Raw genomic sequence first — 13,699 nt, forward strand, 5'->3', positions numbered from 1 at the left:
GTCCTCAGCTGTTTACATTTATACCAAAATGCACAAAGTAACCATGCCCAGCAACAACCTTGGTTATGTAAATTATTTACACCAGCCAGCACTGACAGAAGTTATTTACATTGGGGTATGCGGAGATGTGCCTGTGCTGGAATTTAACCCACAGTCTCCCAGATTCCCTTCTCTTTAGAGCCTGAACCAAAGTACTGCCATCTTTCACTTTCATGTTTCCCTACAGGTAGTAGGTTGTCTTGAATCTAGGAGTTCAAAACAAGCCTGGGTAACACAGTGAGAATGAAGTAAAAAAGAAAAATCAGTCTTAAATGCTGCTAGTTCTTGGATCTTTATACTGATTTTTAAAAATTCATTGTAGATAACAGTATACTTTTTTCACAAAACAATACAGATGAGCCCATCAACTCTTTGATGAAGTAAATCACTTTTCAAAGTTTGCAGTTTGCCTTTTACAAACATTAGTAACAAATCAGCCATGAGTCTTCCCTTGTTTTGACTGCCAATTGGAAGCAATCTGTACCTTGTTGGCTATTTGAAAGAACAGAAGAAAAAAAAGAAACAGAATTAAATTAATGAGTTGCATTGGTGGTGTATACCTGTATTTCCAGCTACTTGAGAGGCTGAGGCAGGCAGATCACTTGAGCCCAGGAATTTGAAACCAGTCTGGGAAAGAGTGACACCCTACCTCAAAATAAAAAGAGCTTAGGATGCAGCTCAGTGGTAAGAGTTCAATCCCATGTACAGCAAGAAAAAAAAAATGCCAGGCATGGTGGCTCGCACCCAGCACTCTTGGAGTCTGAAGTAAGACTGATGTAGCTTACAAAAGAGTCATTTACATTTTTGTTTGTTTGCTGACAGCTTTTATACCATAACCCCTTCTTTCCCTACTGCCCTACATTTTGCCAAGCTAAAATAACCTAGCTCTTGCTTTCTTTGCTGTACTGAAGACTGAACCCTACAAAGTAGGGTACAAAGGCCCTAGGTTCAATCTCCAGTATTGTTACAAAAACAAAAAAAACTGAAACAAAAACTTATGTGAGACTATTACTGAACATGACCACTGTGCTTTGTGAAATATGAAGTGCTAACTTGTTCATGAAATATGAAGTTAAACTCTCATTATAATGGTTAAGATTTTTCTTGGTATTCTATAAAAAGCATTAGCTGAACTACCTGCCTAGCATGCACAAGGTTCCGATTTTGATCCTGGTACAAAAAAAAAAAAAAAAATTAGCTGAAAAACAACTCTTCTAATGTAGCTAATGCTAATAAGGTACAAATTTAGGATTTCTTTTACTGAACATACAATCTTCAAATAATTTTTGTTTGTTTTTTTAATACTGGGAATTGAACCGAGGGCCTCACACATACTAGCTAAATGTTTTGCTACTGAGCTACACACTGACTCGCTATAATTTTTCTTTTGAGATAGGTTCTAAGTTGTCCAGGTTGGTCATCATGCCTAACCAAATAATATTTTCTTTATTATTTACCATAGATGTTAGCTATAACATGTCTTGTGAAAACTGGGTACAGTACACAATAGGAGACAGACAGGAGGATCCCAAGATTGAGGCCAGACTGCGAAATTTAATGAGACTGTGTCAAAATAAATGAAAAGGGCTAGGGATGCAGCTCAGTGTAAAGCACCAATATTGCCCTCTCAAAAAAAAAAAATTTAAAAAGCCCTTTGTTTCAGAGTATAAATCCCTAAGTTTTTTTAAGCAGGTCTTTTGGGACTTTTTGTTGTTATTTTGAGATAAGGTCTCACTGTGTAGTCCAGGCTGGCCTTGAACTCATGGCGATCTTGCCTCAGTCCCCTGAATGCTGGAATTACAGGTGTGCATCACTATGCCTGGCCACTGTTTCTCTTTATGTCCAAACAATATAAGCTTTATTTTATTTAATATGTATGTATGGAACACTTACCCTGCCCTGTAGAATGAAAATAAGGTGTTTGTTCATCACTGTAGCACTTGTTCCTTTAACAGTGTTAGTCAAAGTAAGGCACTCAATAAATATTTGAATGAATGAGTAGGTGGATGTTTACACCAGATACTTCACTGGATACTGAGGACCTGTCTAGTGGGGGAAGACAGAAATCAGCAGCAAGTGCTATGTAGAGAAATAAAGCGGGGTGGACTGTAAAGGAGGAGGCTATCTTGTGACCACTCCACCACTGAGACAAGATGGTTCTCTGTCTTAATTTGGTTCTATATAAAGACTGATGAAGTCATATACCCAATCATACCCAAAAGGGTTTATTCCTCATAATGAAGCATTTGGGGGATGAGCATGAAAGCTCCTAAGCAGGTACAAAATGGCTTCAGAGAACAGGGAAAGGAGGTTAAGTTTGGGGGTTTCTGGTGATTGGGGGTAGGACCAGGGTGATAACGTTTGAATTTCCCACAAGTGAAGAGCACTTGAGCCAAGAATGGTGGCACATGCCTGTAATACTAATCACTTGAGAGGCTGAAGCTGGAGGATCACAGTTTGAAGCTATCCTGGGCAACTGACTGAGACCCTAAGGCAATGCTGGCAAACCTATGGCACGAGTGCCACAGCCAGCATCACTGAAAGCTCTACAAGATACGGCATCACAGCCCTAGGGCTGGGAATGTAGTTAAATGCTCCCTGGGTTCAGTCTTCAGTACAGCAAAGAAAGCAAGAGCACTCAGGTTATTTTAGCTTGGCAAAATGTAGGGATGAAGGGAAAGGAAGGGTTATGGTATAAAAGCTGTCAGCAAACAAAAATGGAATCGTTAGACATTTTATAAAGGGGATCAGAGAAAACCTCCGATAGACATTTAAGCAAAGACCTGAAAAAGAAAACCATGAAGTTTGATGAACTTTTTTTTTTTTCCTGGCAGATTCACCAGCCCAGTAGCAAGAGAGGACTTGATATGTTCAACAAATTGCAAGGAGGCAAAATAGGATCATATGATTATGCAGTTAACATTCCAGTACATGCAAAAAAAAAAAAAGAAAAAAAAGGTTGTCTATATACTTACATACAACCTTTCCGGAAAAAAATTAAAACTTAAAATTTAAAGGAATATGGGGCCGGGGATGTAGCTCAGTGGCGCCGCATTTGCCTGCCTAGCACAAGGTCCTGAGTTCGATCCTTCGTACAAAAAAATAAAAAGTTATGCTAAATGCTGTCATTATATTCATACTTATGACAATACTCTTATTGAAGTATCAACTTTTTTCAAATTTATAAAGTTAATTCAATGTCAGTCTAATCCCAGTAGGTCTTCCCATAGAACCTTATAAGCTAACAAAGGGCCAAGACAAAAATAATTTTGAAGTCAAGGTCAGGGGGATTTGGTATATAGATAACAAAACTTACTATAAACTTACAAGATGGTGTGGTTTTTATCATTATGGAGAACGAAGCCCAAGAACAGAAAAACAAGGCCAGAAAAGATCCATGTATATCCAGACTTGACCTTTTTTTCACGGAAGAGTCAGGGCAGATGGATAACGAAATGAAAATTTACAGTACTCAAATAGTGCTGACACAACTATTTGTATGGAAAAATAAAATTGGAATGTACTCAATACCTGATAAAGACCTAAATTATGTAAACATTTCTTCGGCCTTCCTAAACTTTCTTTTCTCCATCACGTTCAAGCCAGTAACAGAGACAGTCACCATCCACTATCCGCACCTATCCCGCGCCAGGCTCACTTGGCCCGGAAGTTCTCCCTACCTGCGTGAGACTCACCGGAAGCGCTCCCGGGCGTCCCGCAGCGCCTGCGCTGATCCAGCGCTGTTCCTGGAGACTGAGCGGCAGGAGCTTCGCTGTGTATTGTGGGAGCGGCGCTGGGCCCTGGGCTTTGTTTCCGCTCGAGTGCTGCGTTTGTCCTCCCCAGGGCTCCTGGGTTCCAGGTGTCTTGCTCTCCGAGGAAGCGTGTTTGCTTCTTACCTCGGTTTTCCGGCGGCGCAGGGCTCATCCCTCCCGCTTACGCCGCCAGCATGTCTGGAGTGCGCGCTGTGCGGATCAGCATCGAGTCGGCCTGCGAAAAGCAGGTCCAGGAAGTGGGCCTAGATGGCACCGAGACGTACCTGCAGCCTCTGTCCATGTCGCAGAATCTGGCGCGTCTAGCCCAGCGGATCGACTTCAGCCAGGGTTCGGGATCCGAGGAGGAGGAGGCGGCGGGGGCGGAGGGCGATTCTCAGGACTGGGCTGGCGCCGGGTCCAGCGCGGACCAGGAAGACGAGGAAGGTAGGGCTCCTGTCTGCTGCTGCAGCGCGACGGGCTGGGGCCCCAGAGGCCGCCCGTCGTCTCTGCCCCTCCGGGGCAGCCAGATGCTACGCGTTGCTCTGACACCTGCCGGGCCCGGGAGATTTGAAAATGTCACCGGCCAGGATCTGTGGTTCAAGTCGCTGAGATAAGGAACCTAACCCCCTTACCCGTAGAGTAAGTTTGCAGGTTCGCTGACCTCCATTCCGGAAAAAGAATTTTCAGGACTTGTCAGAAAGAGGCGTGGGAAGAGTTAATTAGGCAGAAATTTAGAAGTACACTCAAAGAAACAGTGCGGACACTGAAAGGGGGGGGGACACGTCATTTTCTGGAACTGAGAAACACTTAGGTTTGTTTTGAGGGAGTGGGAACTCTAGGAAAAGGTGAACCGCACCCAGAAGGGTACTGAACCATTTTACAAGTATGAGCCGGATCTCCCTCCACCACCTGGGTAATTTAAGCATTGTTGAGTTCTCTCAGCCTGTTTCTTTAGGTTGGGATCAGCTTCCTGTTCTACTTTATAAACAGACAGTTCTTGAGGAATGTTGTGTGTGATGGGTCTGGGAGGGAATGGAGCCTAAATTTAACCAAGGGAATGCCCACATGGATCTCCTTACCTAACTTCGATTAGGTTCCAAAAGTTGCAAAATTAAAAAATTCATTTTTTAGTTGTGATTTTCCTTGTCTCCTTTCCACTTATTTTATTTCTTCTATCCTACTTTGGGAGTACTTTGAAGTACTACTCTCATGCGGTAATCATTTCGCTCATTATAGTCTTCATTACAGCCACTTTAGGACACTGCTTGACTGGTTTTTGTCCTTCCGTTAGTCTTATTGAGTGGGAGCATTTGACACTGATACTGGTGAAGGGTATAAAAAAAATTTTTTTTAATAGAACGCCTGAAGAGGCAGGCTCAGTGATTAAGAACTCAGTAGCTCATACAGTGGTTGTGCTGCACATTAGGTATGTGATCTAAAGTGTGGATGATGAGAGTAGTACCCACTGTAAGGTAGTCTGTGTTGATTGGAATAAGAAATGAAATGTAAGAGGTAGAAAGGAGTCGAATCATGTAAGCCCAATGGGCCATGATAAGCATTTGGCTTTTGTTAGAATGACAGCTAGAAGCTTGCGGGGGGGGGTGGGTATTTTATTATTCATTTATTTATTTATTTAGGAGGCAGGGCCTCCCGATGTAGTTCCAGCTGGCCTTGATCTCACTATGTAGTCCAGGCTGGCCTCAAATTTAAGGTGATCCTTCTATCTCAACCTCCAAAGTGCTAGAATTAAGGTGTGTGCCACCACACCCAGATTGAAGAAATAATTTTAAAGATTTTACTTAACTTTGGAAGTAGAAGAGACCTGCTTAAAATAGGAAACACAGACACAAAGGAAAAGATAGATATATTGCTTATATAAAATTTAAATTCTATGGAAAAAAATGCCATAGAGTAAAATGATATCAGACTGGGAAAAGTATTTGCTTAAGACACATCTTGTTATTTAAAGAGTCTCTTAAAACTGAAAAAAGATAACTAATGGGAAAAAAAGGTCAAAGACATAAGCAGCTCATAAAAGAGTTCAGATGCCAATATGTAAAAGTAATGTAGCTCAATCTCAGTAGTGGGGAATGATAAATCAAATTATCAAGATCCCATTTTTATGCATAAAATTGGTAGAGATTTAAAAGATTGTTAATATCCACCATTGGGAATGTGAATTTATACAGTATTTTTTGGAAGGCAGTTTAGCAGTTTAATATGTGCCATTATTTGAAAGGTGCATCTCTTTTTATCCACCAACACTTTATGCAAGTATTTAAGCTCCAGAAATGTATATCTGGAGTTTTTTTGTTTTGTTTTGTTTTGTTTTGTTTTTGTTGTACCAGGCATTGAACTCAGGACCTTGCGCTTGTGAGGCTAGTGGCGGAAACACTAAGCCAAATCCCTGGCCCCAGAAATGTTGTATATCTACATGGGCTTGTATTCAAGATGCTTACCACTCCTAGCTTTATGTCAGGCACTCCCCATGTCTCTTAAATAGGAATGGTTGAATATATTGTACATTCATGTTACAAAATATCATCTACTGTACTGTATAAATGAGGTGGATCTATAGGTACTGATATGGAAGTGTCTCTAGGGTATACTAAGGGAGGAGGAGAGGGCAAGAAACAGAAAAATGAGAATATACATATGATGTAAATACGTTGGAAAACCTTTGCGAGCGGCCACTCCTACTGTTAATAGTGGTTATCCCTTGGGAAGGTGGGGGCAGAGAATCAAGGGTAAGAATGAAGGAAAACTTTCACTTTTTCTCTGTAATCATTTATAGATTGAACTCTATACAGCAAACATTTAAAAACTGAACGAATTAAAAGGAAGACATCCTAATATGGCTAATATCAATATGGGCATTTTTGGCCTTGTACTTTGCAGTATTTTGAAAATTCTGTACAGTTATTAAGGTTCTAAAAGCTGAAAGAAAACTGGTTATTAAAGTTCTTGCATAAAACAAATTATAAATAAAAGATAGATAATAGGAAGTAAAGAGATCACTCTCTCTCAAATAGGAAGGGGTTCCAGAGATGGAGGGAAAGGAAAGAGGAGCAAAGGGGGATTGAAAAAAGGAATTAAGATGTGTTAATGTTGTTATGACAGTTAATCTATGGAAATTAGATGTCCTATTTGTTTTACCATAGTAGAAATGCTAATTTAACTGTTAACAAAGATTCAAAAAAGAATGAAGGCAGTAGAGTAGAGAGGGACAATGAGTTTATTTATTTAATATTTTGTATTGGTACATTTTAGATATACAGTACAGTTACATTCATCATTGGGATCTTGTACCTTTACATGGCATATCTTGGCTCTTATTTTTTTTCCCCATTCCCTTGAGAGGTACAATTTAAAAGAAAAACTATTTCTCTCTTTAGTAGTATGTGTCTTAGTTATTTTTCTTATTGCTGAGACAAAATACTCAACACCCAAAGTTAAAGGAGGAAAAGTTCATTATAGCTCACAAGTTGCAGAGGTTTCAGTCTGAAGTCATCTCTGACTTCCAGTTGGTGGCATGGCAGAGGGACAGACATCACAGAGAGAAACAGTTCATGGCAAATAGGCAAGAGGCAGCAAAGCAGCAAGCAGCCTGGAGACAATGAAGTAGAAAGCAGCAAAACAGCTGAAGCTGCAGTAGCAGCCTGTCTCTCCCTTTTATCCCATCCAATCTACAAGCCTTTTAATTGGTGCCATCCATACCCATGGTGGGCTAATCACAGCATCACATAATCTACATTCACATAACCTAATCTAGCCATCTTTGAAACTCCCCACCTATGATCACATGAGGCTTTGAGGAGACATCTAGATAAAAGCCTAACAGTATTTTAAACATCTGAATGAGCCTCCTAGCTTGTAGTCAGTGTAACTAATATTTTTGTTTCTTTTTTAATTCTCTCTTTAGGGTTGGTAAAATTTCAGCCTTCCCTTTGGCCCTGGGACTCCGTGAGGAACAATTTAAGAAGTGCCTTAACAGAGATGTGTGTCCTCTATGATGTTCTCAGTATTGTTAGAGATAAAAAGTTTATGACTCTGGATCCTGTCTCTCAGGATGCACTTCCTCCAAAACAGGTATTCATAGACTGCACTTCAGTAATAGTTTTTTTTATTATGTCCCCATTTTTTTGGTGTTGCATCTATTGTTCCCTTCTCTTTTCTTACAAAATGAAGTCTAGATGAAGTTATAAAAAACTAACTGGTTCAAAGCAAAGGCACAAAACTACATCCCCTTTGTCTTTCTGTGACCCTTGAAAGAGTTATGGTTCATTAATAAGGTACGACTTTAAAGGTTCCCAAATCTTAATAAATTCTTATACCCTGGGTCACATTACACAAAAATGGAATGATGTAATGACTTTGGAGTTATGTGAGCTGGGTTCACATCCATCTCTGCCCTCACTAGCTGTGTGGCTGTAAGTAAGTTATTCTCTCTGAGTCACAGTTCTCCCCCTCTGATCCCCTCTGCCTTTTTGTAGGTACTGGTTTAGTTAGGTCAAATTATGGAGCATATTGAGAGATGGGTAGAATTGTTGATGTTTGGTAAAGAATATATTGAATAGTTTAGTATTTGATGATGAAAGAGAAGCAGCAGAATGGATTGTTGAAAAGTCTGAAGTCAAGGTGACTACTTAGAAGGTCCTTGGGAAAACAAGTACCAGATGAGTCATGGAGAGGATGCAGTGATTGTTAGTACCCATTTGTAAATAAAATTAATTGGTATAATTATTCATGTAGTAATGTTTTTGGGTTCTAGGAACACTATGCAAAGATATCATAGAATTTGTTAAATTTACTTCCTTCATTTTGCAGAGAAGAAACTAAGGTTCTAGAGATTTGTAATCTGCTCAGGTTGCAGTCAAGCCAGTAGTGAGAGAGCCAAGACTAGAATTTAGGCGACTCACTTACATCATACCACCTTTCCCACCATTTTCTGCTTTTTTTTTTTTTTTTTCCCAAAGCAGTCTCCAAGGATTTAAAATTTCCAAGATTTTTTTTTTTTCTTCTTTTGGTGCTGGGGATTAAACTCGGGACCTTGTGCTTTCGAGACAGGTGCGGCACACTGAGCTAAATCCCCAGCCCCAAGAGCTCCAAGAATTTTTAATTAGGTTCCCTAATACATTCAGAAGGTAATTGGCATTTCTACGAAGATTTTTATGGTATTTTGTCTCTCGTATAGCCAAAAAGCCTTCTTTTATCAGACTTGTTTTTTTAGAAATATATCTGTTTAATAACATACAAGTTAGTAATGATTGTAAATATATACACATTTATGCACTATATAGATTTTTATTTGTAATGAGTTTCAAAAATCAGTATTCATTGAAGTATACTTCATATTAATTCTGCCAAATTTCAGCCAAATTTCAAAAGTATTTCACTAAGTTGTAGTAAATAAGATAATCTTAGACACATTGAAATCATTTTATTTATTAAGTAAACATTATGTATCAGGCATTGGTGTAGTGTCCATGTATACAGTGGTTTCTACGATCATATAAGTTACATTTATACAGGGAATAGAGACTTTAATCAGAAGAATAAGTGCTGCAAAAAGGTATACATATGTTTTGGAGAAGTTACAGCATATAGAGAGGAACCAACTAGAATTGGTGCAGTGGTGAAGTTCTTATTTCTATGCCATTGAGTTTTTGATTTAACAGAAATCAATGTGACTTGACCAAAGGAAAAATGTTAAAGTTAATTATGTATTTATGGTAGTGTTAGGAATAAGGTTTTTTAAAAGTATTGTTATGTATACTTCATCCTCTGCTTTTTCATTCCTAAATTTCCTCTTGACTGAGTATTTTGTTATTGAGAAAATGTGTAGTGTTAAAGTTATCTAAAAATAATAGAGAACTCCTGTTTTTGATGGTTTCTGATAGAATCCTCAGACATTGCAGCTGATATCTAAAAAGAAGTCACTTGCTGGAGCAGCACAAATCCTGCTGAAGGGGGCAGAAAGACTGACTAAATCAGTTACTGAAAATCAAGAAAACAAGCTACAAAGAGACTTCAATTCTGAACTTTTGAGATTAAGGCAACACTGGAAACTTAGAAAAGTTGGAGATAAAATCCTTGGTGATCTGAGCTACAGAAGTGCAGGTATAGATAATTGTTAAAAGCTATACTTTTGTTTATGTAGGGTTAATTGTAATATTAACTGTGTTTCAACTGTGTTTCTCAGCTCCTTATCTTTTTTTTTTTTTTTTTTTTTTTTTGACGCGGGGTCTTGCTGTCTCGTTCAGACTGGCCTTGAACTCACTATGTAGCCCAGACTGGCCTCTTAACTTGCAGTGATCCTCCTGCCTCATCCTCCCAAGTGCTGGGACTCCAAGATTGCACCCCCACACCCAACATACTTCTTGTATTTTCAGAATTTAATTTCTGTACATGTAAACCAAAACCACTCTTTATCATGACCCTATAATGAATAGTCTAATTTTAATTTTAAAACCTTTTAGGTACATGTAACAGAAACTTCAGAGATCAAGTTTGTAAGGTTCATAGCTCAGTGAGTTTAGAGCATTGAATGCCAAGAGATGAGACAAACTTTTCTTGCTGGAAAAGTTGAAACTAGAGTGATATCTAAAAGGATTTATTTACCAGAGCAAGCTGTTATTATCCTAAACTTAAAAGAGGGTACTTAGAGGTGTTTAAATTAAATATTGGAGAATATAAATGCCTCAGAATTGATGTGAATTGGGAAGATCTTAATTCTGCAGTTAAAATCCCGTTGCAAAGATAAATTCACAATAATGAAGGCATTTTTATATTTAAAAGGGGATATAAGGAAGCAGTGCTTTCTGATTTTAGATATTTTAAGTTCTTTCCTACAAATAATTATGTCCAAATACTTTACCTAATTTCCCTGTGGGATGATCACTTATGATTAGGAAAGGATTTAGGTTTTTGTTTGGTTTTTGTTGTTGTTTGTTTGTTTGTTTTCATACTGGGGATGGAACTCACGAACTTGCACTTGCCAGGCAATCGCAGTGGCACTGAGCTACATTCCCAGCCCAGGATTCAGTTTTTAACTATAAGATCTTGAATATTTTCCCTTGTTATGAAAAAGCAGTTACACTTAACTACCCATTTAGTTACACTTAACTACCCATTTCTCATAACGAAGTTACCCAAACTTCTGAAATGCACAAAAACACATCATATAAGTCTAAAAGCTAATTGTATACACTGTTGTTTTTCTGTTGCTGGATTTCAAATGCCTCAGTGATATGCTATTACACAGGCTGAGCTTTATAGTTATTTCACACCTAAGGCTTGAGTCTAAGTAATTCTCTTCTAGAATCACACCCATGTTTATCAGAACTCCATCAGAATATAGCTTGTATGGCCCACAGAGTTCACATTATTTGTATACCTGTAGACTAAGGAGTGTTACTTTTTTTGAGATATTAATTCTTCTTTCCCGGCTTCCTTTTTCCTCTTGCTTATTACCACTCTTTACTCCCCATCCCCCAAAATGTGTAATTTATATTTAGTGATGTGGATGTGAAGTATTGTATACTTAATAGTATATGTTAATAACTTTTTCTTTTCCCATGTTTAATACCCCATTAGGATCTCTCTTCCCTCATCATGGTACATTTGAAGTAATAAAAAACACAGATATTGATCTGGATAAGAAGATACCAGAAGATTACTGCCCCCTTGATGTCCAAATTCCTAGTGATTTAGAAGGTTCTGCATATATAAAGGTATTTGTCAAAGTATTTACAAATTGATTTCTTATTAATCACACCAAAACCAATTTGCTGACTTTTTAAAAATGTTTTTATTGTCATACAGGTTTCCATTCAAAAACAGGCTCCAGACATAGGTGATCTTGGCACAGTTAACCTCTTCAAACGACCTTTGCCCAGATCCAAACCAGGTATAGTTATGTTCTGTCCTCTAAATTTTGGTCTTAACTTACACTTGTAAATAAATCAAAGATAAATATACATAAGAAAAATAGGTGCTTTAGAGTAAAAACAATGGAAATCATACTTTTGTTTTTTGAGACAGTATCTCACTATGTAGTTCAGGCTGGCCTTGAACTCATTCGTGGTAGACCAGGCTGGCCTTGAACTCACAGTGATCCTCCTGCTTCAGCCTCCCAAGTGTTGGGATTACAGACATGTGGCACCATGCCTTGTGGGAATAATATTTTTATAGTATAAAATCAACCATTAGTGAAAAGCTGTGCAAATTCTTTCTTTTTTTTTTTTTTTTTTTTTTTTTTTTTTAATTTATTTATTTTTGGCCCTGGGGATCGAGGTCCTTGCACTAGTGAGACAGGCAGTGAAACCACTGAGCTAAATCCCCCTACCTGTACAAATTCTTTTAGACTGAGTTTATTTAGTATATTTCTCCATGTAAACTAAGTGAGGTTTTCATATTTTAGGAAGAATATGCTGTAATACAGTGGTTTCTAAATGTATGTCTTATAGTCACCATTTAAGCTGGTTAGTACATAAAATGCTTAATTTATTTATGCATATACCTCTTGTCTTTCAGGTTCCCCACATTGGCAGACAAAATTAGAAGCAGCACAAAATGTTCTCTTGTGTAAAGAAATTTTTGCACAACTCTCTCGGGAAGCTGTTCAAATTAAATCACAGATCCCTCACATTGTAGTGAAAAACCAGATTATCTCTCAGCCCTTTCCAAGTAAGAGCAACCAACCCTTTGAGACTATAAACAGGACCTTGTGGTAGGGAGAAACAGGACAGAGAGTAGCTATTAGGATGTGTGGAAGAATTACAAGAACAAAGAAGTGGTGTGCTTTTCTTAATGGCAGTTGGTAAAGCATGTCATGGAAGCTATTCTGATAATTCTATTCTGAATCCCCAATAATATAACTCTTGGATTTTAAAACAGTGATGTTAAAAATTTGTACTAGATATGGCTACTGTTCAATCTAATTGCTTTGAAGTGAGATTTAGTTAGCTATGCCTTTTTTTTTTTTTTTTTTGAGATGGTCTCATAATGTAATACACACTGGCCTTGAACCTGCCTCAACCTTCTGAGTGCTGGGATCATAAGCACCACACCTGGCTTCTTGTTTTGCATTACCAGGGATTGGACCCAAGGCCTTTGCACTTAGCTACACCTCCAGTCCTTTTTATTTTTTTATTCTTAGACCAGAGTCTCACTGGGTTGTGCAGGCTGAGGTCAAACTTGGAATCCTCTTTCCTCTGCCTCCCAAAGTGCTTGGATTATAGGCATAGACCATTAGCCTAGCTATGTACTTGTTTTTTTTTAACACACATTTTTAGAACTTTCTGCTTAGGTTTTATGACAGGAACAGGAACAGGAAAGGGTATCTCTCTTCTACATGATAAGACCATGAAATACATCGCAAGACCTTGTCTCAAAAAAATAGAGAAAAAGAGTCAATAGCAACAAAAACTAGGTACTGCATGGTAAGACTAGATATAAATTTCATATTTAAAAAATTAAAATGTAGCTTCTGTTCACCAATCTTCACCGCAGCTCAAGGTCAGCAGCTATATTTTATGTCAACAGAATTTTAATTGTTAAAGTTCATGAATGGTCATTTTGTTATAAAAACATTAATCGTGATGCCTGATTTTCAAGTTTATAATATGTCTTTTGAGAGTGAACCAAGATTATATTTCATAAAGATAGTTTGTGGCTGTCTGTATTTTGTGTTATTTACCTCTGTTTCTTTTTACAAATAGATTTGCAATTATCTATTTCTTTGTGCCATTCCTCAAATGATAAAAAATCCCAAAAATCTGCTACTGAGAAACAAAGTCCAGAAGACCACCTCTATGTCCTAGAGCATAATTTACATCTACTGATTAGAGAGGTAATGAAATCTTGTGGCTTTTGGTTTTTTTTTTTTTTTTTTTTTTTTTTTTTTT

General features: G+C 38.0%; 1 protein-coding gene across 1 annotated transcript in view; it reads left to right on the forward strand.

Moving 5' to 3' along the window:
• Positions 1-3,809: 3,809 nt before the first annotated feature.
• Positions 3,810-13,699, forward strand: part of Med17 (mediator complex subunit 17) — an 18,413-nt gene continuing 8,523 nt past the window's right edge. Inside the window, exons 1-7 of the mRNA XM_010633670.3 lie at positions 3,810-4,235; positions 7,714-7,880; positions 9,692-9,911; positions 11,388-11,524; positions 11,616-11,700; positions 12,327-12,479; positions 13,514-13,644. Coding sequence (XP_010631972.1) covers positions 3,986-4,235; positions 7,714-7,880; positions 9,692-9,911; positions 11,388-11,524; positions 11,616-11,700; positions 12,327-12,479; positions 13,514-13,644 — 1,143 coding nt within the window. The 5' untranslated portion in view covers positions 3,810-3,985. The remainder of the gene's footprint in view (positions 4,236-7,713; positions 7,881-9,691; positions 9,912-11,387; positions 11,525-11,615; positions 11,701-12,326; positions 12,480-13,513; positions 13,645-13,699) is intronic.

This window comes from Fukomys damarensis, unplaced genomic scaffold, assembly GCF_012274545.1.
Source record: "Fukomys damarensis isolate Sample0158 unplaced genomic scaffold, DMR_v1.0_HiC HiC_scaffold_16, whole genome shotgun sequence".
Taxonomy (NCBI): domain Eukaryota; kingdom Metazoa; phylum Chordata; class Mammalia; order Rodentia; family Bathyergidae; genus Fukomys; species Fukomys damarensis.